This window comes from Hypoxylon trugodes, assembly GCF_022578975.1.
Source record: "Hypoxylon trugodes strain CBS 135444 unplaced genomic scaffold F4822scaffold_3, whole genome shotgun sequence".
In the NCBI taxonomy this organism is placed as follows: Eukaryota; Fungi; Ascomycota; class Sordariomycetes; order Xylariales; family Hypoxylaceae; genus Hypoxylon; species Hypoxylon trugodes.
Genome location: NW_026250018.1, coordinates 2,147,683 through 2,172,038, shown reverse-complemented (window position 1 = coordinate 2,172,038; position 24,356 = coordinate 2,147,683). Strand labels below are relative to the sequence as shown.

Here is a 24,356-nt window from a genome sequence, read left to right as displayed (position 1 = left end):
TCGGTCTTAATAGAAACAATGAGTAGGTACCGCTAACTAATTAGTATATCCCGTCTGGCAATGTGTAGTACAGCAGCAGCCACGTAGGTAGCGGCATGGGAAAGAACAACGACTTTTAAGGGAGGGTAGGACAGTTTTATAGTCTAGGACGATTGGTTTAACCGGACCACGGGGACAGCACAGCGAAGAGTACCCGGATTGAATGTCACCTTAGCATGTATAATTCGGGCAATAGAATTACCTTCGGGGCTAAGTCCGGTATATATCTTAATTAACCCATGGAACTGCATTCGACTGCTACTGGAATCGTTTGTACCAGGAAACGGGAGTATGCATTAGCATCTCCAACCCCTAACACAGTTCGAATCCCCCGGGCGACGGAAACAATGGTCCGATCCGCATGTCACACAAGTTGGGTGGGGGCAAAGAAGAGGGAAAAAAGATAAGTGGAAATAAGAAACAGGGGATGGCAGCGGAAACAATTGGAGAGATAGTCCAAGGCTGTACTTCCTACAAGTTAAAACACAGACGTTGAATCGGAAATGCTACGTGAATGGCTCGATTAAGACCGGCCTCTCAGATTGAAAGGCAGAGGAGATATCGGGTATGAGATGGGATGATCTCGGTGTGCCCTAATAAGGATTCTTGCATAAGACACGGCTGGTTTTAGGCCCATGACAGGGTCTAGGGCTATCGGTCCAATACGTTGTCTCTTTTATTATAACATAGCCTTGCTGACCTAGAATTTCTAAGACATTCCCACCTCCATGCATGATGCTGATTATTAAATCAGGTAACTGGTTACGCTACCAAAAAGTACTCACACCACTAGTATAATTTCGGTGCGTCCCCCGAGTAGAACCAGATAGTATCCGCAGCTACGTAAGGTGCATACGATCATGGCTGTGGCTTGTCCTAAACTCCTTGCCCTATTCCTCGTCCGTACGATTTCTTCTATCACACCCGTCTGCGCCCAAGTTTAATTCCATGTGATGATCGTGTTTAACTGGGCCTAGTTCTTTGGGGTAAAGCTCGCTCGAGTTTGAAGGGTCAACTACAAGACTTCCTACTCACAGTTCCTTCAGCACCCATGAGTCATCATGTGGAGCCGGCATCCGGCGGGACTCCCGTCGCCCTGCTTCTGTGGCAGATTTGTGAGCCGGCGAGTTTTGTGTGATTGTAGCCTGCATACCCCTCGTGGCATAGGCAAGATCTAACCGGGGAGATGAGATGGTCCCATGCCTAACGTTACGGGCGAATCGATTTTAACTTGTTTTTTTTCCCTTCCCTTGATGGACTGGAAGTGTGTGTGGATTAGGAAGAGTGAAAGTAATTAGGTATATATCGCATCTCGTTTTCCCATTAATAACTGGTTACGGGAGGAAGCTAGTCTTATTGTTATGGGTTTTCTGGTTCCCAGTATTACACCTTGATACTTCCCCTAGTTATTTGTTTCTATAATATTAATAGCCCCCTTAATCTAATGTCTGATCCGTTATACTCATACAAAAAATGTTGCCCACTAAGCGACCCTTCTAAGGAGCTTCGTATCCTAGAGATACATGACAACCGACAGGACTTAATTGAATGCGAACTCAAGCGGTTCAAGCTCGACGATGTGGGAAAATATGCTGCTCTGTCATGGCGTTGGGGTGAAAAAGGAGGCATGAATATGATCCGAATTCTTCACGTAAGCCAGCAACAACTCCCTCGGGATAACATGGTCTTGACATGGCGTTGCCCCCTTTTTGGTCTTACCACAGGCGAAAGTGTTATTAACTCGATGTAGTCCAGTGGCTTTCATACGTTCTCGATACCAAATAATCTCAAACCTGCCATAGAAGAACTTCGGAATTCCGGGGTGCTCAGAGTCTGGATAGATTTCATTTGTATGAACCAAGACAATACCGATGAAAAGAACTACCAAGTGCCGATGATGTCAAGCATCTACGGGAGAGCACAATGCGTTTTTGTATGGCTTGGCGAAGAGGGCGATAATAGCACTCTAGCCATACAATTCATGAAAAATCGAGTTCTCAATCTCGGGGAATTTGATAGCTTGATTCGAGATAATGCTACTGTGAAAGAATGGAAGGCCCTGTCGACGCTAATGAATCGGTCATGGTTTTCTCGCCGGTGGATTGTACAAGAGATTGCTATCGCTAAAGAAGCGATACTCCTCTGTGGCGCAGAAAGGATTGGATGGAAGGATTTCGCGGATGCTATATCGCTCTTTAATGAAGTAGAGACAGGATCACGGGAGGTCTCTAAAGTCATGAAAAGTAACAAAGACCTAGGGCATATGCCTGATTTCTTCGGGAATGTATCGGAACTGAGCGCCACGAAGTTAGTCGAAGAGACTAATAACCTCTTTCGACGCCTTTCCGGAGGAGAGCGACAGGCTCAATTTAGCCTTGAGTATCTCGTCTCGAAACTCATAGCATTCGACTCAACGGAGCCCCGTGATACTATTTACGCCCTTCTGGCAATTGCAAGGGACACAGTCCCGGTCACCATGAACCTCGGGAAGGATGTAATCCAAGAATGGTCTTGGAAGGACGATATCAAGAAGAAACTTATCGAGGTACTGGAAACTAAAATTGTTTCTAAGCCCTACCCCGTTGACTACCAACTTCCATTATCAGAAGTTTACGTCCAGTTTGTAAAATGGGCGATAACTAAATCTGATAAGAGCCGCGCCCTTGACATTATCTGTCGGCCGTGGGCTCCGGTTCCAGAATTGCCGGATGGACTAGATTACGAGGATGAGGAGAGAGATACCCACTGGCGTGTCAAGACCGGTTCAAAACGACCGCGCGAAGAAGGGGAAGATACGTTACCATCATGGACGCCGACTTTAGCTCGAGCGGCGTTTGGTATGGACGGCACAGGTCGAAGGATGACGCGCAAGAATGCGGATAGTCTCGTTGCGCTTCCACCACAACATGTATACAGCGCAGCCGGGACCCGTCGACTCACGAAGAATTTCCGGATCGAAGACGGCGTGACCAAGTATAGTGTTAACGAGGAACTAAATGGGCTGCATTACCACAGCTTGTTTGTGGAGGGGTTTATCCTGGATGAGGTGAAAGAGTTGAAATCCTCATCGCAGCAAGGGAATATTCCAAATGATTGGATTGTGATGGCAAAACGCATAGCACGGGAATACGCGCAGCGAATGCCACCAGAAGATGCGGAACGCATGGACTTAGACACCGGCCTGCTTGACGAATTCTGGCGGACTCTTGTAGCGGATCGAAGTCCAACAGGTGAAAATGCAAGACGATACTATTCCCGCTTATTACGCCACGCCCTGAGGCAAGGCGTACAAGGAGACGTACTGAATACCAAGGACATACTCAATTGGGGAAATTGCAGCGTGGTGGGCGAGGTTCTACGAAGAGTTCAGTCTGTGATATGGAATCGAAAGTTGATGCGGACGAAGGATGGCCAGAGACTTGGGCTGGCGCCACAATATAGTAGGAAAGGTGATCTAATATGCATTCTGTATGGATGTAGTGTGCCTGTCATCCTCCGCGAACTCACAAAATCAAGCGACGAAGTGGCCGAAGAAACACGGCGCAGAGAGGAGAAGCAGAGAGAAATAGATAAGAAAGTGGCACAGAGGTTTTTCCACCTCTGGCGGATAAACCTAGCTCGAAGAAAATGTTCGTCGACAGCACAGGCTACGGGTTTAAGCCTCCAACAAGAGAATAGGAATCATGAAACGGAGACGAATGGCAACACTGCTAAAACACCAGGCAGAGTCAACTCGGTGCCTGTCATGACCAAGCGAGAACCGCGGGTGCGTTTGGAAAGCGAACCTCAGACCTTCTACCAGCTTATTGGCGAGTGTTATGTTGACGGTATGATGAACGGAGAAGCACTATCAAGTTCATCAGCATCGATGTTATTCGAAATAAGATGATGGATGTCGCTGAGCAGTCAAGTCGAATGGGCCGTTCCTGTCGCAACAGTTCATTCTCTGGGAGCTTTTCCCAACGATTTACCTTTGGAACATTGTCTTTTTATGAATGGGGGAAGTTTAGAAGCGTTTGAAACTACATCTCATTAATACTAATGGACATTCACACTTAATAAATAATCTTAAGGCAAGTCAGAACAATTGATTTTTAATTTTTATAGAAATTCATCGTATTAATAGCATATATGATGGCGTCATTAAAGACACCCTATCTGTAGTAAAACCGCCGCAACAAAGCAAGTCTTGAGTAAAGTACTCGTCCTCTCAAGTACTAGAATATTGTCCTAGGTCCTTATGCCGGCCATTTGACCCGATGAACGGATGAATAGAGCTGGGTTGCGAACCCTTTTTAACTCTTTACATGCACCTTTAGCACCTTTTCCCCGAACGCCTTGCTACAAAATAGCCTCGCCCTTTGTGAAACCGAATCGCAAATGAAGAGAAGTGAGCCGCCCAGCCACCACGCCTGATTGGCAATTTTCCATGAGTATATTTTTTTTCTTTTTGTTTTAGAGGTAGGGCATCCAAAGAGCATCGCATTGCGCCAGATTCATGGGGTTAACAGATCGGGCGATGAGATCAATGACTGTCTGGTTCGCCGGTAGGTTGCCCACTGGACTCTGTGCTAGGCTTACGGCGCGCTTGACGATCATGTCACAGTTCGTCTGAACTGTTTCGCGTAGTTGATTCTCGTTGAGATGGATTGTTCTATGACTGCTGGTAAACCAGAAAATCACTTCATCTCGGACAAATAGCGTCAGCGCATGCTCGAGTTCGAACTCGGGCTCAGTCAGGCATCGTGCAATTGCCATGATTGAGCAGCTGAATATACCCTCTGTGGCTAGAGGGCCCATTAAGGTTTGTAGGTTGGGAGTGAGACGAAATGGTACCGGCTCAGGATTGTGGAAGAAGGGTTTTCCGGGTGCCATGAAGGACATAACTTCGGAACCCCAGATTTTACCCGAGCCACGCGCGATGTGGATCTTGTGAGGATACCTGTTCGTGCTGTAAAGGATGTACGTCATAAACGTGAGTGCCGCAAGTTGGTAAGAGAAGCGTCGTTGGAATAACCAGAACTCGGAAAATTCCGGGAAGATGCTCTGGAAATACTCTAGGACAACTGTGCGTGGAACCCACTTCTCCTGGATAGCCGTGAATACTTCGAGACGTGCCATGCTCGTCTGTGTCTGCTCAGTGGGCCTCTGAATTAGATTGTCAGGGTTTGTGGAGACGTTTTCGGGATGGATAGAACTTACGCTGGCCTTAGCATCAATCAGACCCCTCAACTTGTCCATAGTAAACATGACCGGCTCGTCTTTAGACATCCCGTTGCGTCGGCAATGATCTTCGTAGATTCCTTGTAGTGTAATGTAAGACGTATCCTCTTGTACAATTCGTATATGTGGTGCAAGAGGAACAATCAAAGGCACAGTAAATTGAAGATCGCGACGTCGACTTTCCTTCTTCTTGGCAAGTGTCTGGTTTAGATGTCGGAACAGTTGTAGAATTCTCTCTTCTCGTCGACAGTGTCGTGCGGCGGGATGTTGGACGGCGAATGAATGAATACTACCGTCATGGCCGCGGATCTTGAGGCGTCGATGCGAACCGCCAACGCCTCGGACAAGATCCACATTAGGAAGGAAGCGATCGATTCGAATGAAATCTTGGTTCTTATCCTTATGCTGTAGATACTGACCGGGGACCTCGACATCGTCGAATTTCTGGTAGCGGAATTCGCTTAGGTGACGTGAGTACGTCTCCAAGTAAGCTTTCGGATTTCTTCGGTCAAGCTTCTCTTCAAACTTGTCGCGCCATTTTCGGAGTTTGTGGATGTATTCAAACATTGTCGGCTTCACTTGAACGAATTCTGCCTCAAATGACTTTTTGATGTGTGCGGGTAGAATGGTTTCAGCAAATCGAGTGATGTTAGTCTCAGTAGCAGCTGGTAGCTTCACGTCCTTAGCATAAGAGGCAGGCATGCGGCTGACATATGCTAGCCCATCATTCAGAAGTGCTATAATTAGTCGGTACGCGTCCTCGTCGGGCGGGCACTTGAAGTACTTTTGGATCTGATCAACCATTGTCTCCATGGAGAGCGCAAGGAGTGGGAAGGCGGTCTTCAGAACAGACATTATTTCTTCTGTGAGCTCCCAGGGTGGTCTCTTATGCGCTGGTGTCGAAGAAGCGCCATCCTTCCCAGCCGACTGCTGATCCGCATTGGGCGCGGGAGTGGTACCATTTCCTTGTGGTGCATTGGGTGTTCCGTTAGCCTCGGATGGTTCTGTTTTGGCCTGTGCACTACCTTCCCCGTTGGAGGTTGCGGGCCTAGAAGACGAGTCCGGTTTCACCTGAGGATTTTCCTGCTTGCTTAGGGACGGCGAGCTACTCGGCTTGTTACTACCTGCCGCTGACTGTGCTCGTTGTCGTGCCTTTTCCTTAGCTTCCTGGTTCTTCTTGATGGCGAGCATATCTTCACGGTTTGTCCTTAGTTGGAAGTATAACGATTGCGGATAAGCCTTCGCTATCTTCAACAAAATCGCATGAACTTTAGGGGCCTCCTTGTGGGCCATGCCTGTCAAGAGTTGCGGAATAAAAGTGATCCAATACCAGACAGGAGTCTCTCCTTTGTAATCATCAAAACCAGCGGCGATAGTGCCATTTGAGTCATCCAAACTCAAGAGCCAGAGTATACGCGCAATGAGCTTCCGAGCCTTGCCGCTCTTGTAACTACCAATAGCTTGCAAGTAGGAAGTCAGGGCTTGTCTAGCAGAATTGAGATCCGTAGGGTCCTCCTTAAATTTGCGGTCGTTGAAGTAACCCCATTCGGCCCATGCCTTGGCCTTGCCGATATCATAGTAAAGCGCAGTGCCATAGGCTGCGTCCGCTTCTTCTTTCTGGCTGAGTTTCTCCAAGAACATTCCCTTTAGAGTGAAGAATTCGGCCTTTTGCTGGTTGTTGAAATAATTGAGGTTAGTGTTATTAATGACGTCGAGTCCACTAGAGAGTTCCGCTGGGTTCTCATAATGGCATCGCGCCTGTTCCCTAAGCTTCAAGAACGCCTCTTGTATTTCGATGTTAGGGAGAGTATAAATTCGACTGAGTTGATTTATGCATACGTCGGGTAGGTTGTGCTTGCGGGCAACATGGGCAAATCGATTGATAATCCAGGCTGTCTCATGATAACCGCGGTATGCAAACGAAGCGCCATTAGCGCCTTGGCCTTGTTGAGGGAGAAGCTGGAGATATGTTTGGTTGATCAAACCAAAGATATGCTGTCTCCAAGTGACCAAGTCTTGCCAATCGGTTATGTCATCCCAGATATTTGGTAATCTGTCCCTCCAAGATCCAAGCAGAAGTTTCAGTTCACCTGATTTAACGTCCAAATTCGTCTGGTTTGTATTTGCTAGGCTTCCACAAATAACACTGGCATCGTGGAGTTCGACGAGTTGCTGGAAGTTGTGAAGAAGGGGAATATGGGCAGCAGTTAGGCGCTTTGGAAGTTGGTGCCATTTCCTGATCGACAATTGTATGGCCTCGTCACAGACGCGAGAGAGATCTTGGGCAGTCTCTTGCTTGTTGTGGAATTTGAGTAAAGACATAAAACTCTGGAAGAAGGCACGTCGGGCTGTTGGTGCATCCATGACCCCTTTCACAATCGAGTCTAAGCTCTCGCGCTGTTCTTGGCTCTGCCACATATCAATGCTTCGCCAAGCGCATTCGAGGAGAAGATCTTGAAGGTTCTCGTGCTTAGCGAAGTCTTGTAAGATATCCCACTGTTGTAGTTTCTGCGCGCAGAGAACCCAATGATCATCCCAGAGCATATATTCGCCTTGGGAGAATGGAATGACACCTGTTCGAGCCTTGATTTGGGCCGCTTCGTACATCTTTTGGGCCTTGTCCCACATCCCATTCTGTTCGTAGGAAAGGGCTGCATTGGTTTCAACAAATTGGCATCGGCGACGCCAAGTACCGTAAAATAGATCATCTTCTTTCAGACTCGAGTACAATTCGACTAATGCGTCAAGGTTACTCTCTCGCACCTTATGCGAGTCGATATCCGGCCTGATAGCCGCATTTTCTAGCTGAACTAGGGCGGTATACCAAGCGTCGTAAGTCTTGGCGCCGAATTTGAGGATGTGTGGGGGGATCTTGCACTCGGGCCACGCTTTAGCGGCTCCCGTTAATAGAGTCTGTACTACGTTGGGTCTCTTGTCAATTTGTCGAGAATGGAAATCCTTCGAAAGGAGCACTACTAGAGCCTTTTCGAGATCCGTCTTTTCCTCTTTGGCAGTAGCTGACCAGAACATCGGGAATAGTGTGACCCAAAGATTATGAGACAAATTGGAGTCAATATGTTGAAGTTGAGTCAAAGGCTCTATGATGTCTCGAACTTTAACATCTCCTAGTTCGGCAACAAAACGACGGTGATTGGCCATGAATGTCTCATATTTGTCATCAACCATTGAGGAGGGTTCTCTAGTGTCCCTAGAGTAAACACCAAACACGACAGATGCTGGAAGTGTTCGGAAGTCTTGATGATGTAGTTGAATGCTAGAATTCATTTCCACAGCTCCTAGGAGAAGTTGACCGGCTTGTGCTAACCAGAAGGAGTCTGCAAGTGTATCCCAGTTCTGCGAACTAATGACATACGATAGTCGTGCTGTTGCTGTCTTAGATAAACTCTTGTCGAATATTGTCAGGAATCGGTTCCGCATATCAACGTCCTGAGCTCGGGTTCCAATTAAAAAGGCATGTTCCATGCGAACGGTAAGTTCAGTTCGCGTGATTTTTGGATCCTCATAAATGCGGATTACCAGCTCGAGGAATTTTCCTAGCATTGTCGGGTCGCTTCGATGTTCAAAGGAAAGCATTTTATGTAAAACCGCGGTCTTCTCCTTAAGTGTCGGCCATGTGCCATCAGATCGGAACACCCAGCCCTCTACCATATCAAGGATCTTTTCACAGAGTGGGATGTGCTGTGACTTCTCAACCAGTGTTGCTAGAACGCTCAAGAAGGGTCGACGGTTGTCACCAAGGATTTCCATGCGCATTGCAATCACTTGAATGGCCTTGATCATCAGATCAGTCTGGATGTTGAGATCGTATTGTGACAACTCTCCAGGTTGTGGATTTTGGTCCTGAGGCCGCATGTTGCTCATGCTCATCTGCTGGTGTGCGGCTACGCTCGCATAGTGCTGGACGTGCTCTCTCGCGAGTTTGGTCTGTAATGCCTTCATCAAGGACACGATATGTTGGTCTATGACCGAAGGTTTCCGTTGTCCTAGAGACCATAGAACATTCACTCCAGATACATAGTTGGAAGCTGTTAGCGACTCCGTCGCAACGTTGGACAGGAACGTGATAATCTCCGAGGTAGGAGCTTCAGATTCTCCCTCGGCGTCTGCGTCTTCCATTGGAACATCCTCCGGCACAGCATCAAGAATTCGCTGAACGGTTGATTTCACATCGCGTCCATCGTCGTACTTTTTATCTGCTAGATGAAGAGAATCCTGTAGCTCTGGATTTTCTGACTTGAGGCACTTCTCAATAACTTTCTGGACTGACGACATATTCTTCTGAATCCACTCGTCAGATTTGAAGTTGAGGATAATCCTCACCACCTGTAAGGTGTTCAGGATGTTAGTTATAAACCTCTCATCATAGTTGTCTTTGTCGGATGGGTCAGCAGTTAGGATCTTCTGAGTTTTTTCGCTAGCTAGGACAGCTTCGGTGATATTCGGGAATAAGTCAACATCAAGATCGCCCCAGTATCGCGGTTGCAAGAGGTTATAAAGAAGTGACATTGCCTTCTTGCACAACTCAGTAGACTGACTTGGAAGGGCGGGTCCAGAGGTCAATGCGATATCCCTTGGCTTCGCAGAAGGTAGCGGATATCTCTCATTTAGTTGCGCAATGAATTCAATGAGATACTTAACCATCTTCTGTCGGAAGCCGCCGGGGATCTGAAATTCGGCTCTGTCGACCTGAGCAACCTGCCGCGCTGCTGGCGGGGAGGAAGTGATTAGTTCGCCGTCTAATCGTTGTTTCTTAGTATTTGGTGACTCGGACAATGACCTCTTGGCGTCGTTAAGCTTGCCGTCAACTCTTCTTTCCTCCCACTGCCAAATCAGCCACATCATGTTCAAAGCGAGTCTCTTGCTCTCGGTTGAGGATGACTGGAAAGGAGACACCTTTCGAAGAGATGTGATAATCAGAAGAGCAAATTTATCTCTAGATTCGTAGAAGAGATCTGGGTGTCGAACCAAGAAGTGGAAAATGCTCGTCATTTGCTGAACATTTTGTCCTTCCTCGGCCAAGATGCGGCGTGGTGCCATGGCCCAAACGGCGTTGCGATCTCCGGCACCACGGTCGCCTTGCATTGCTGTACAGCGTTGAGGTAGGACGGGTGCCATCAATTCGAGCGCTTGTGTAACCAGCGCACGCCCTTCATTCTGATTGGTCCTAAGCAATGAGTAATACACCTGGGTGACAATCTTTGGAGGCGTCTCATAATGCGCGATGAAATACCCTATCACAACGTATGCCGCATGCTTGTTGATCACGTCATCCAGCCTGATGTAGGTCCAACCAAACTTGATGATATCCTTCCTGGCATCTTGAAGAATGGAATGGTGATACTTCACTAGCATAGCAGAAAGTTGGAGAACTTCCATTCTTGTGTGATCAATGCCTGGTTGTGCCAGATCCTCTTGTGGATCGCCGGGATTGACTTTCCAAATCTTAACGTTGATGGACTCAATAACCGCGCGATCCACCAATCTTTGGGCTCTAGGCTGATTCCAATGACGCATGACATCCATGGCGACAATGGGATTGACGACGTTGCGCAGGAGGAAGCATTTCGTTTTCTGGGTAGAGTTCTTCCCAGCATAAATGTCGAGACAACGGAGTATCACGGATTTCCAGTAGTCGATAGATTCGCTACGGATGACATGATTATAGAGGAAGTCAAATAGAGATGGCGTAGCACGCAACTCTTCTGAAGTAACCGAGTCCACGAGGCTAAAGAGGGCATCTAGATCTCTAGGGTTTAGTGATAGGGCTTTGGTGAAGATGCCCATAAGTTGCTCAGCCGCTTGATCAGCGGGCAGTCGTAGGTTCGGCGGTAAACTATTAGTTCGTAAGTGGCGCTCAAGCTCCTTACCGACTTGCCTCAGCCATCCAATTATGTCTTTTCGTTCCAGCCAACCTTGCGTGTTAGCATTTTGGCTTAGTGAATCGAGGACATTGATTGTGTTAACGACAGCTACGAATCTTGTCTCTTTAGTGGCATTCACAACCTGGGTACAGAAACTGATCAACCCATCAATATTGGCGGCCGCATGTTCTCTTAGTGGCTTGCTTTCTGGATGCAAGAGGACCTGGGCGAGGAATCGACCGTATTTCAAATCTTCCAATTTGCTCAATAAGAAACCCCAGGATTCAGCTGGGTAACGGTTAAGATACTTATATAACGGAGCTCGGAAGGGGCTGTGGTGGGTACGGCGTAGTTTATCCTCAAGTTCCAAGCAGGTGTCGATAAGTCGTTCCTTGAATTGCTCTGCAGCGGGCGGTAGGAGATAGAAAATGTTGAACACTGCCGCAACTACTTTCATCTGACTATTCTGCTCGAAGAATGTGAACGAGATCTGCTGAAGAAGGTTTGGGTCTGCGAGGACCTTAATGTGATCTAGCAGCCTTGCGCCAATTTCTACTTTGAAATAAGTAGTAAGCAGACGAAGAAGCCTTGCAAGGTTATCCAACCCATGGGTACTCAATCGCTTAGGGTCCTGGAGGTTAGCCAAGACAGGCCTAAGTCCTTGCTGTAGTAAGTCCTTGGGTAATTTGTTGGTTTGAGAGAGCACAGCCTTCAGAGCGTCGTTTGCTGCCTCGATAGTAGGTTTGGATTCCGAATATAAGCACTTGAAAAACACAGAGACAATTTTGGTCCTCGTAGGATTGTTTTGGCCCTTCTGGAAATCGTCAAATCCCATTGCCTTGCTCAATATCTTGATGCAAGAAACACGAAGGTTCACAATGGATTCGTGAGTTCGAAATTCTGCATGTTTTCCAGCCAGAGATTCATCCGTAGCATCGGCTAGAGCCAGCGACTCCATAAGTAGCCGGTTCAGATGATCATCGAAAGAGACAAAGTCAGGCTTCAAACTCATATAATAGGCGATCGCATCGATGTATCCTATCTGAGTCGAAAACGGTAACGCCCGCAAAGGCTTGGCGTAGATAGGCTGTAATAATCGATCTTTGTGAGGTTGCAAAAGCTCCCATATTTCTGCGTTGGTTGCGTTGGCAATTATCTCGAGTGAGCGTCTCGCTGTTCCCCGAACGTGTCTGTTCATATGAGACAGTTCATCATTGAAAAGTACGCAGATCTGCGGTAAGCGCGAGGCTTTGGGATGAGGTGGGTTTGGCTGCGCGGGAGGCAATGCATCTTCTTTCTTCACATTCGCAGTGATCCTCCTTAAAAGAGATTCGAGAGTCGTTTGCGCCGAATTCCTGGTTTTCTCTGGTAAATCCTGTGGCATATCCTTGACCACATACATTAGAGCTCGTATAAAGTCCATCTGCTTGGATAAGACCCAAGCTTCTCCCAAATCGATTTCAACCAGGAGATACCTGATACCAAGACTGCCACCAGTTTTTGTGTACCACTCTTCCTCATTGCAAGCATGGCAGAATGTCTTACTAAGATGGCTGAAGAATCCTAACCGGCCTACATTAAGTTCAGAACCAAAAATAGTTGCAGTAGAGTCGTAAACCGCTCGGATCGCTCGAAAAGCGGCATCACGCACATCAGGCAGATCCGAAGCAAGCGACTCGACTATCGCATCCGCTAGAACCCGAGTGTCGATGTATAAGGGACCCTCTCCCGCCTGTACATCGAAAAGGCCCGTTTCTTTCTTAATATCCACAAGCCCACGCCCGATTTCGATGATGGTGAAATGCCGGCACAGATTCATGAGAAAAACATCCGCTTCTTCTCGGAACTCGGGAAGTGACTCTGCATACATAATAGCCTTAATGAGGCGTTTTGTAACCTCATCTTGTTCATCTTTCTTGGCAACAGATCGCTCGCGGTCCGACGTGTTGAATATTGCGAAATCGGCTGCCGGTTTCCTAGCGAGGAGATCCTGTACTTGAAGGCGAACCAATCGAGGCAGGTCCTCAGGCAGATGATCGATACCAACACGAAGTTTGAGCTGAGACTTGATCAACTGCAGGGCTTGCTTTTTATAATATCCATCAAATTGCCTGGCCGAGTTGGCTTTTGATGGTCTTGGGATTTCCATTAGTTTACGGATAGCGAAGTCAATACCAAGTTCGGCCGGGAATGCACGGTCCTTCTTCGATCCTATCAGACGAAGGTCGAAACTGGCAGGGTCATCAGCATACTTCTGATAGTTCACAGGTAAAGCTTCAGTCATAAATTTCCGGTTCCTGCCTCCCAATTTGCCGAGAATCCGCATTGTGGTGTGAGCATGGAAGTGACTATAGGGATGCGGCTTCAAATGCTCGAATAGTGCATTCATCAGATCTTCTATCACGGGCGCCATGATTGGGTCTAAGTAATCGGCCGTCAGGTTGTCGACGCAGAGCTCTAGAGTTCTAAGCCCCTGGCCAACGAGATCCGTACCGGCCCTCAGCGCAACGACCAACGGACGCATTAGGAAGCTTAGATGCGGCAACAGGTTGCTGAGTCGTGCTGGTACTGTAAGGCACAGTTCAACGTACAAATCTCTTTCTGCAGGCTTACGAGCAGCCATAAGCAGGTTATTCAGGACATCAAGCAACATTTCCAGAAGAGGTAAAATCTGCTTGTAGAGATGCTCAAATTTTCCACCTCCGATGCTCCTGAATAAAGAGCGGAGAAGCAGGAAATAGTTCATGGGCTCCTCTGCTTTAGTGGACAAGTCAATTGACTTGGTGACTATGTCCACTACATGAGGGAGGAGAACCTGCTCATTCTGGTTTGCGAATAAGGTAACTGCCATGAACGCAAGCTTGAATAGACGTAAGAGAATCGACGACCTTTTTACGTCGGCCGAACCCACATCGTCAATTCGCTCCATCAAAAACTTCAGAAGCATGCCACAGAAGCTTGGTGATGTAGCCTCACTTGCCAAGAAGAATTGGGGGATATGCAACAGAGCCGTATGCTCGAAGATCATCTCATAGAGTCGAGGGATTTCCTGTTGGAATACCTCGTGGAATGCGGCTGGGTCGATACAATGAAATACCGTAGCGAAAGTCTCAAGAAGGTCCTTTTCCTCCTTGCTACTAGACACCATGTAAAAGTTGGCCATATACTCCACAGGTGAAGCATACTGTGACTCCGCTGCCGGCTTCTCGATTTCATAGTAACGGAAGACGTAAGCACCTTCTCGGAAGAGCTTAATTATGACCTTAACCTCCTCGGCAGAAAATCCATAGGAAACCTCCTGCCAATGCTGTGGTGCGTTTTTCGGGTCAATCTGCAGCGATCCATTGCACGTTCTCAGCTGGTAGAAGGTATTCTTAAGACCATTCATAAGATTCTTGAAGAGAAACTTATTGTCTGCCACGGGGTCGGTCCCACGATCACGGGGGTTCGATGTCTTGATCGGCATGGCCGTGAAGATGTCAGTTTCATCCCACTCAGGATGATGCTCCTTATCTGCAAGATACGTGTCGGGGACCTGGTCGGCGGCTTGCTGCGCATAGAGCTTAGAAAGTTTCACAGCATTAGGGTACTGCCTGTTCATCGCCGCGAATTTATCACCAATCGCATTGAGAATCATGAGCAAATAGTGCCGTGCATCGACTTGTTTCTGCATCTTTGCTATGCATTCCGCCATGTTCAACAATAGTTTCGCGCTCATCGTCTGAAAACTAGTACCTGGGAAGTTATCCTGTAAGTTCCTAGTATAAACTTCGACCGTCTTTCGGATCTGTTCCGGATTGAGTGAATCGCGAACGTGATGGATCAAATCGGCCAGCATACTATATGCCAACGGTCTCAGTGTATCATAGACGGTTAAGCCATCACCAATCAGCGTCTTCTCTTCCAAGAGCTCGTCAATCTTGGGGAGGAATATTTTTCGGAAGTTGAAATTTATAATATGGCGAATTGCAACCAGCAACTCCTTACGAGCAGCAGACTTCTCTCTCGGGCAATCCCGAAGTAGGCGAACGACGATTTCCGGTAGTGTGGGCAAGAAATCGGCGAGCTGACTAGAATATTGGCGAAGCAGATATGCTAAAAAACTCATAGTCTTAACTTGGGCCGTGATGAATTCACCAAACGCTGCACGATTCTTGATATTCGGGCTGACTCCCGCGAAGACGGTACCTCTCGCTTTCGCTTCAGCATGAGCTTGCTCCTGTGCCTTGGCCTGAAGGCAGAGAACTGCCTTGATCAGGGGAACGAATGCCTTAACATTTTGTTGGATGATATTCCTGTACGTTTGAAATACGGATACAACAATAATCGGGCACTCTGAAAGGACCTTGAAAGACTGCATTCCTTTCAACAAGGGTCGGCTTTGCTGTTGAAGATCCTGGCCTAAGTCTGTGACAGATGCGACTGGTGATCCGGGCCTTGGGGACTGGAAGTTGGTCTGGGTACTGCCAGGTGTGGAAGGCGGACCGGACGCATTAAACGGTGTGGCTGTATTATCGAGTTGCTCTCTCACGACCTTCTCCATCTGCTCAAAAAGCTCTTGTATCAAATCCAAGAAAGGCTGGACCTTCCCGTGGAGAATCTTATGCTGGTGTCGCATAATATCCGAGATGATTTTGACGCATAGGGTGGCATTGTCTTCGTTATCGTTTCGAACCAGGCTCATTAGTATATCAACGACTTCTTCGGCATAGGGTTCGAAAGACTCCGGCAAAGTCTGTGTCTGGTGGGTCGGGAGTCGGTGGAGGATCTCGAGAACGCAGTTCCGGAGTTTCTAATAGCCAGGTTAACACAAGGCGATTATATATGGAAGCAGTCATTACCCACCTGCTCCGGCGATGTGCTTTGGAATAGGCATGGCCCTCGTAATATTATGATGAATAAGGGCATCACCCGCTTGAGGAAGACGGCATAATGCGGGCCGTTCGTGTAGACATCGAGGCTGTCTCGTAGCGACGTAGCGGCATCGAGTTTTGATTTGGGTTCTGCGAAATAAGAACTTAGCTCTGTATATAATATTGCGTGATGTGGATTGTTAAAAGATGCGACGGTGCTGTATTGAAGGTGGTCGGCAACCGTAAGTCTGACGAAGATGCATACCAGTTTCTTGAGTCGTTAACCTCTTGATGATATCCTCAAGCGCTTGCCCCGACATGGCTGCCGCCCCCGCACGCGCGATGTGTAACCTAGCTGTGTCATGTAAGGCTCATACGTAATTCATGAGTTCGATGCGACGCCGTTATTTCGGTGGAAAATGGGTGGTCGTCGGTAAATAGGTTAACGAACAAGTTCTCGCTAGGAACTCGACGGTATCGTTAGATGCGACGAACTTGAATGTCGCGTGGGGAGAAACGGAGGGAACGCGACGGTACTAAAAAACTTAAGCCTCAATTCGTACGCCCGTAGTACGTAAAAATCAAATGATTGGGGGTATCACGAAATAAAACTAGAAAGATCGTAAAGAAAAAAGTATGGGTGTTGGGCTGGGGTTGACGATTGGCGATTTACGAGTTAAGAGTTAAGAGTCAAGATTTTGGAGTACCTAGCTCAAAAACTCGAAATTTCGCGACAAGGAAGCTAGACAGACATTAAGGTAACTTCGAGAGGTGGGCGCGACGATTGACGGATGGTACATGTACAAAGCTAGGCGTAATAGATTTTCCGGTGGTCTTAGAACAAGCTATCGCTTTGATTGGCTATATTGAAGAGATGTCCATATATTTAAGGTACGTATCCGTGGTGCCCCACAAGGCCTTTGACGAATAGGATGGATCCGTGCCTGATAAGAGAGCTGGAGATTAGATTGCAGTAATGTCGGGTCGTGCTTGCCCCAGCGGCCGGATTGCTCTTTACCGTACCCATTTTGAACTTCCGGACTCCGGAGAACAATAATACTGATGTCACCGGCCAGAAATGTTAAATCCTCGCTTCTAGGCCCAGTAAAATAAACATCTCCGACCAAAACTTCCAGATATCATGCCTCTATAATTATTCTCAAACATTCTCATGAGGAAGTACCAGACACTTCACAAATGATTAAGCCAGTCTGATGCCTATGCTACAACAATAAGACCCCGCACCTTAAAGCCCAACTTTCTTATCTAGAGTCTTTAGGCAATCGATATTCCAATCAACTGGTGCTGATAACTAGCGAGTTCTTCTCAACCAAACTGAAAAACCTCAAGTTTATAAAGTATAGCTTTCTGCCCGCTTCTGTATTGATGTAGAACAGAAACAAAAGCATACTACCTAACCGTTCAAAATCATGTCCGACCGTACTCATACAGCGTTTTTCTACGGTAAGCGTAGGCTCTTGATTTGGCTTGTCTAGGACCTCACCATTAACAGCTGCCAGGCACACTAGTGAGTACTCAGTTTTATCCCCTCTTACAAGCAACTCAAACTCGTTTTGCTCACAAGTCGCAGATGGCCGCTGAGGTGTTCTTTACCGTCTGCTATAGGTCGTCCACTGAAAATGTCTCTTTGTTAAAGAGTCTTCATGATTTCAAACCAGCTATATTGCACGGGTTTTGTCGACGGTAAGCCGATAACCCAGGCTAGCGTTGTCTTAAACATTATCTTTTACACATGCTCAAAAATGGCGATAAGTCACTATACGGGATCAAATATTCAAACCCCTAGTTCACCATTCAGGTTCAATGGCTAAGACCCAGCTCTACAGCCGAGTCAAAAATGCGGACTATCCGGGAATTATACCTGATGAGAATCATGAGGTCAGGGGGATGTACGTGACAGGCTTGACAGACGCAAACCTGTACCACCTCGATGCATTCGAAGGTGACGAATATGAGCGTCGGACGGTGAAGGCTCGCCTACTCTCTAAGGTTGGGAATGACGCGGGACGAGGCAATGTTGAGGGCGAGGAGGTCGAATGCGAAGTATACGTCTTCCTACACCCCAACTCGCTAGAGGATCGAGAATGGGACTTCCACGAATTCCGGACGCAGAAAATGAAGAAATGGACGCGAGAGGATTACGGTTTCGAGGATACAGATCACTTTTCTCCCTAGGCCGTGGAGGGTGATGAGAAGTCAGCTGCTGTCTGTGAGTACACGAGCCAAAGCCTTGAAATACTTATCATGACATGTTTCCCTCAGCTAATCGCAGGCAGGATGAACAAAAAGTTGCACGTTAAGCAAGATAAATGTTGAGTCCTCTAGAGGCTGGTATGACCTTGCCCTCACAATATCGTGCTTAGTTGATGGCATTGCTATAGTCCAAATGCAACGTTACCAAGTCCCCATTTGCCCCTTTATAATCCAAGGAAATATCTAATTATGAGTACCTAGGTAGCTAGGGGTGAATATTAGCTTCGTCTAGGTCATACCGCCCCTGTGCTATTTGACGAACAAGCATCTACTATAGTGCATAGATATTCATCTCGGAGTCATAATATAGTCGGAAATGATGGCGAATATACCCATCATGGTCCAAATTAACGGCATGGTGCAGAGAAACCTCTAGAGTACTTTCGTGGGCTGATGCGTACTGAGAGATACCGAGGTACATCGATCGGAAAATCGCAACGTACGACCTCACACGAAGTTCAACTGAATTCGTACGTGGTGCTTGAAACATTCGGGTCAGCCTAACCTATGGCAATCCTTTCAGCTGCGATTAAGGCATCCAATTGTGATTCAATCAATCTGTAACCAACAAAGAGGCTCAAAAATCCGCCTTGCTCCCCATTTCAACACATGTCATTCGACCTTTGAGTCTAACAGTAAACATGAAACAATGTCGGCTTCCTAAAATTGACCCCCCACCACAGCTGACTACCTGACAATGTGAGACCCAAAACACGCAACTTGAATTCATATCCGTGGCATGTTTATTGCCCTACACTTAAGGTGCTTAGGTATATGGCGATACGATTACTTGCCTGTAAGGTTGTCGCCCACACCGAGGTTGCTCACGGTCTGGTTCTTGGTCTCCATAGTTATCCGAGAAACAAAGCAGGCTTCAGATAAACGCCAAGGTTAGAATTGCCACGATTACGAGGATGCCTAGGGTATTCTTCCCCGAGGCATTTTTTAACGACCGGTGGTTTCTAAAATAGGCAGCTAACAATGCTTAACTTCTCCCCTTCATTATCGTCAACTATCCACCATTTTCATAACGGCTCTAATTAATATACTAGGAACTAAGATTTCCATAGCCACAATCCTCGCATACTAATAGAGATTTAGATATCGCCACAGAGCGACAATACCTCGGGTGCGCATTCAAATGCGTATGTGAGGGCTTGTTTTAGTAAGTAATAATAGTAGCATAAACATACAGACGTATACCCTAGCATCATAGGAACCATTCTGCCTTACCCCTCAAGGACGGCATGCCATCTCGTACGTAAGTCTTTATGTGATTTCGGGGCTAGACCATCGGAAGAGGTCCGTAAATGCTAGTCTACTATTCTTATCAAAGCAATATGCGCTTGTTCGTAGAATTAGTATGAGTCTTAAAAGTTGGCAGATTTTAGGCGACGACCTCTATGATCTACCGCCCTAAAAAGCGCTAGATCGGCATTCAACAAGGTCGTGGTCGATATATACGTGCGACCAATTGCCGCTGGGTGGTTGGTAACTACTCAGGCTACAAGATACGGTTGAGCGATACGGCGGAATGGCTCCATTCAAATTCGTATATCAAGTCAGCACTGCTATGCTAGTATTAGTATGGTGGTATACATATGTAGGAACCATCCATTTGGGATGACGTTCTGCAAGGAGTAAGGAGGCGGGCGTATTTTTCCTAGGGGATCGTAAAAAATGGGTTGCTGGTGATGGTTGTGGGCTTGAATTCCTAGTACGGATGAACAGGGGCTCGCATTTAACATCTACCTATGTGTACTACGTATGTAGGCACTTTGACCCCCGGCGCTTCCTCTCGGTTGTTCGGCGGCCACCGATTCGTCATATGCGGAACAGATCACTCACCTTAAGGTGGGAAGATGAAGCGCGTGGCGTAGATGTGAGAAATCTCTATTCGTAGACTAAATGTAGTGGTTAGAAATAAACACAGAGGCTGTCTTTTGGAACATATTGTGTCATTATCCTTGCAAGATAGTTAAAACCAGACGATGATATCATTGGTCATCGCGATCTTTAAGCTTTTTTATTTTCCTATTAATCACTTTTTCATGTAGGGATATAAGACATTAATTAACCTTATTATACATGTTTAAGACGAAATATGCGGACGGGTAGACGCATGTGAGAATGTCTACCACAAGGAGGTTGCAAAAAGAATGTTTAAGGAAAAAAAGGAGGTAGGCGATTGGAGTCTTGCATCGCAGAAATCGGATTGAATAATCCCTGAAACTAGTGCTGTTTCATCTTTTTTGACCGGCTCGGCGGGGGTGGGGAAGGGGCTGCCTCTCGCTAAAATCCCCTGGACTATCATGGCCGTGAACGGTCGAAGCCACAGCTAGAACCCCCCATGTCAGGGGCTGGGGGTTGCATTGAAGGCTCAACAGGCTTCCAAGCTTTTTAGGCGATCGGCCTATATCCCCTGTAATCGTGCTGTGAGTGGCTGAATCTTGATCTCTCGGCGCGCTAGAATTGGGCCTAGCTGGAATGCTAGAGGCTGAGAAGCCTATCCATTCAGGTTGCATGCAGAAGGAGAGGGAAGGAAAAAAAAAATTCTATCCCCTATTCCCCTTGCCCATCAAGCGCAAACAGAGCGTAAGCGGGAAGCCCGTCGTATTTTCCCCTGTCTCTAGCCGTAAAAACCTCCTGACGATCTCATCCCTTTCCTCTTTTCGGTATTTACTTACCTAAATTTTCGTGTTAGTTCTTACCTCCCAGCATTTGCGATCAATGTGCAGCTCGTGTTGGACTCCATAGAAGCTTACTTCTCGATGCCTTCAGGGAAATGTGGGATGAGAGGATTAGAGTCCTAAGAACAAGATAGAGTTTTGCGACGAGGCGAGCCGATTGGAGGGGTGACCGAACCCATCCGAATCGGGAAAGTCAAATTAGTCATTGGCGATATGATTGGTTAGGCGACATATAGGCTAACGGTGCCCTAAAAACCTTCTAGAGTAGTGGAATTCTGAAACTGAATGACCGAATACTATGCCGTCACTAAATTCCTCCCCAAATCCCTAATTCATTTTATACCGTTTAGGAAGCTGTCATTCCGTACCTAGATAATTTTACTGGAACAGGTCGTCAGTATGCGAGCGCATACAATTCTATTTTGACAGGTCCACTGCCGCCCAATGCAGAGGCAATGTGGATAGCCGATCAGGTCGATCTGAGTCGTTTGAAGAATCAGACCTTACTGTTGTTGTCCTCCCTACAATATGGGCGAAGATAGTCTAGCTAGGTAACAGATAGGGACATCAGGTACCAAACAAAAAACGGACAAAGAAAAAATTAAACCAACGTTTACTCTTCAAACGACGGCCCGTTGTGCTGAAAATACTGTCTTTTAGCCACTTAGACCATCTTAGACAATTGTTTGGTCGTACATTAAGCCAAGACGAAACAAGCCAAAAAGGACGCCAACTGGTAGTTTAACCTATCGTTGCATTCGAATTGCCATCCCCGTTTGTACCCCTGCACCCCAGCCCTCCCTGTATCCCTGTATCCCTGTATCCCTGCTGGCTCCCCTGCCAGTACCTAGTAGGTAATCGTCAACACCATGCTTCGAAACCCACGAGAGCGATCTCGACGGCTGAGCTCTACTGGCCATGTTCCATCCTGGAAAAAGTGTGGGGTCTGCGATCTGCTCTGAATTCAGCGTTGTGAGTGGGTACCACACTTCTCAGTCAGTCATAGTGACCGACCTTAAGTTCTACTCCATTCCATCTACACCCAATCATTCTCTCTTTTCCTCCTGTACCTGCAGCTTACACTAGGCTAGTCACATTCATTCTTTTTTTTTTTTCGCGCCATCATCGTGCATCGTTCACAGTTGCCGCCTTCCATTCTTTCTAAATCCCACGAGATATAAGACGCTCGTTCAAGTCACCCAAGTCGGTCGTTTCGTTTCCTCCGCTCTTCACGCCAGCGGCAGTAGTCTTCACGACATCTTTTTGCAAACCATCTTTCCTTTACCACAACACGGGCTAGTCCTCGTTTGTGTGTCTTGTTTCTTCATTTTTTCCGTCGCCCGGAGCACCAACTTTCCTTTGAGCTAAGCTCACGAAGAAACATCTTGATCGATCTCACTCCCTCGTGGTCACTGATTACTCTGTTCTCTCCCGTTAGGACAAAGCCATATTCAGGTTGGTAGCACATTGCCCCCTCGCCTTCATGTTATTCACGAACAATACAATACCTTTATCAACCACATGATTGAGTTTGCACAATAGCTCTTATGTGAATGACAAAGATCTTTCGAGTTGTGTCTGTCTCACTCGAGGCTTTGTGTGTGTGTTCTTAATTGAAGGAAAACAAGGCAGTTGTGATATGGGCGATTTTACTAATTTAAAAATAGTCTTAAACCAAGCATTTGGACCATCTTCGATTTTTGATCCATATCGATCTTTTACTTCATTCCTGCACAGAAACTTGTTCTGAGATCTTATCGGCTGGACCTAGTAACCATCTCATACACGTACATACAAGCAAATTTTTTCACGATGTCTTTTGCAAAGATGATCAGCGTTGCCGGGCTTGTAGCCACGGTTAGCGCCCACATGAAGATGAAGAGCCCGGCTCCCTTCGACCCCTCGGCTCTCAATAACAGCCCTCTCGACGCGAGCGGAAGCGACTTCCCCTGCAAGTTCGGCAATGGATACTCCGCCACCGGTGGTACCACGAACACCTACGAGCTTGGATCCAAGCAGACGCTCTCTTTCGTCGGCCAAGCCACCCACGGAGGTGGTTCTTGCCAAGTTTCTATCACCTACGACCAGAACCCCACCAAGGACAGCAAGTTTAAGGTCATCCACTCGATCGAGGGTGGCTGCCCTGCTAAGGGTGTCAGTGGAAACATGGGAGACAGCGCCGATGCTGACGACCCATTCACCTACCCCTACACCATCCCCAGCGACATCCCAGCCGGTAAAGCAACCATTGCTTGGACCTGGTTCAACAAGGTCGGCAACCGCGAGATGTACATGAACTGTGGTGCTCTAGAATTGACAGGAACTGGAGGCGACCAAGCCAACTTCGACAAGCTTCCGGACATGGTCGTCTTGAACATTGGTGGACACCCTCAAACCCTTGAGTCGTCCGACTACGTTTTCGCCGACGCGGGTTCTTCGGTCGAGGACAACACCAGCGGTTCTCAAGTCGCTACCTGCTCGAACGATGGTTGCACACAAGGAAACACTGCAGGATCTGGTTCTTCGAACTCGGGATCTTCTGGATCTGATTCTGGATCGGGTTCTGGCTCTTCGGAGTCTAGCGCCGCTGCTCCCAGCCCTACCACCGCTCCCTCACCCACATCTGCCGCCGGCGGTGTATTCATCACTGAACCTGCTGGTGGCTCCGACTCTGGATCTGGATCTTCCGCGACAACACCCGCTGCTGCTCCTTCGTCCGCTAGCTCAGCAGCGCAAGCCGACCCCCCTGCCGCCACACCCAGCTCCAGCACCGGATCTGGATCCTCAACTGGATCTGGTTCTTCAGGTTCTGGATCATCCAGCGGCACTGGTCTTACAGGGGCCTGCTCACCTGAGGGAACATACAACTGCCTGGGAACCACTTACCAGCAGTGCGCATCAGGCCAATGGTCCGTCGTGATGCAGATGGCCGCAGGCACAAACTGCAAGGCAGGACAAGGCACCAACCTTAACATCGCTGCCGTTGCCGTCTCCGGCCGTAAGGCACGTGCCTTCCGTGCGTAAATCGCCTATTCATTAAAAGGGGAATTGGGATATCTGTTACGATAGTAGGATGATGAATAGCGAAGCGGCGTGGATTTTAAGCGAAACGGAAAGGATATCTGACATCACGGGGGCCATTGGTTTTTTATTTATTCTCTAGGTCAGCTTTAGACCCTTGTATCACCACAATTTTTATGTACATACCTTTTCTTTTATACCACATACCCCATGAGCAATGGAAAGCCCGTCATGAACCAAGAAAATGATATTTCAGTGCAAGTGATACGTATTGCCTATTAGTGAATCTTGAGAATTGTGAGAGTGCTCTAGTAAATTTGGTGATGCGTGAAGAAGAATGTCCAGAGGCCAGCGCGTAATTTGGTGGTTCAGGT

General features: G+C 47.4%; 4 protein-coding genes across 4 annotated transcripts; 3 read left to right on the top strand and 1 right to left on the bottom strand.

Moving 5' to 3' along the window:
• The first annotated feature begins 821 nt into the window (after positions 1-821).
• Positions 822-4,211, top strand: F4822DRAFT_175300 (HET-domain-containing protein). Its single transcript, XM_051453334.1, has 3 exons — positions 822-842; positions 1,032-1,690; positions 1,790-4,211. Exons 2-3 carry the CDS (start codon positions 1,484-1,486, stop codon positions 3,926-3,928), a joined length of 2,346 nt encoding a protein of 781 aa, XP_051316910.1. The 5' UTR covers positions 822-842; positions 1,032-1,483; the 3' UTR covers positions 3,929-4,211.
• Positions 4,212-16,720, bottom strand: F4822DRAFT_175206 (uncharacterized protein). Its single transcript, XM_051453333.1, has 4 exons — positions 16,263-16,720; positions 15,990-16,147; positions 5,242-15,936; positions 4,212-5,187 (listed from the first exon to the last, which is right to left on the bottom strand). Exons 1-4 carry the CDS (start codon positions 16,315-16,317, stop codon positions 4,495-4,497), a joined length of 11,601 nt encoding a protein of 3,866 aa, XP_051316909.1. The 5' UTR covers positions 16,318-16,720; the 3' UTR covers positions 4,212-4,494.
• Positions 16,721-17,013: 293 nt separating this feature from the next.
• On the top strand, positions 17,014-18,490 carry F4822DRAFT_175064 (BtrG-like protein). The gene is made up of 5 exons (XM_051453332.1): positions 17,014-17,461; positions 17,518-17,525; positions 17,589-17,701; positions 17,845-18,227; positions 18,473-18,490. Exons 1-4 carry the CDS (start codon positions 17,428-17,430, stop codon positions 18,191-18,193), a joined length of 504 nt encoding a protein of 167 aa, XP_051316908.1. The 5' UTR covers positions 17,014-17,427; the 3' UTR covers positions 18,194-18,227; positions 18,473-18,490.
• Positions 18,491-22,393: 3,903 nt separating this feature from the next.
• F4822DRAFT_395673 (lytic polysaccharide monooxygenase) lies at positions 22,394-24,331 on the top strand. The gene has a single exon (XM_051457449.1). The coding sequence runs from the start codon at positions 22,774-22,776 to the stop codon at positions 23,983-23,985; it is 1,212 nt and encodes a 403-aa protein (XP_051316907.1). The 5' UTR covers positions 22,394-22,773; the 3' UTR covers positions 23,986-24,331.
• Positions 24,332-24,356: the final 25 nt, after the last annotated feature.

Bases quoted from the DNA above. Each gene is read 5' to 3' on its own strand.
- F4822DRAFT_175064 (XM_051453332.1), top strand. From the start codon at position 17,428: ATGTCCGACCGTACTCATACAGCGTTTTTCTACG. The intron at 17,702-17,844 runs GTAAGCCGATAA...CCAGCTCTACAG, and splicing joins TTGCACGGGTTTTGTCGACG to CCGAGTCAAAAATGCGGACT.
- F4822DRAFT_395673 (XM_051457449.1), top strand. From the start codon at position 22,774: ATGTCTTTTGCAAAGATGATCAGCGTTGCCGGGCTTGTAGCCACGGTT.
- F4822DRAFT_175300 (XM_051453334.1), top strand. From the start codon at position 1,484: ATGTCTGATCCGTTATACTCATACAAAAAATGTTGCCCACTAAGCGAC. The intron at 1,691-1,789 runs GTAAGCCAGCAA...AACTCGATGTAG, and splicing joins ATATGATCCGAATTCTTCAC to TCCAGTGGCTTTCATACGTT.
- F4822DRAFT_175206 (XM_051453333.1), bottom strand. From the start codon at position 16,317: ATGTCGGGGCAAGCGCTTGAGGATATCATCAAGAGGTTAACGACTCAA. The intron at 15,937-15,989 runs GTGGGTAATGAC...CCTGGCTATTAG, and splicing joins AAAGCACATCGCCGGAGCAG to AAACTCCGGAACTGCGTTCT. The intron at 5,188-5,241 runs GTAAGTTCTATC...AATCTAATTCAG, and splicing joins TGATTGATGCTAAGGCCAGC to AGGCCCACTGAGCAGACACA.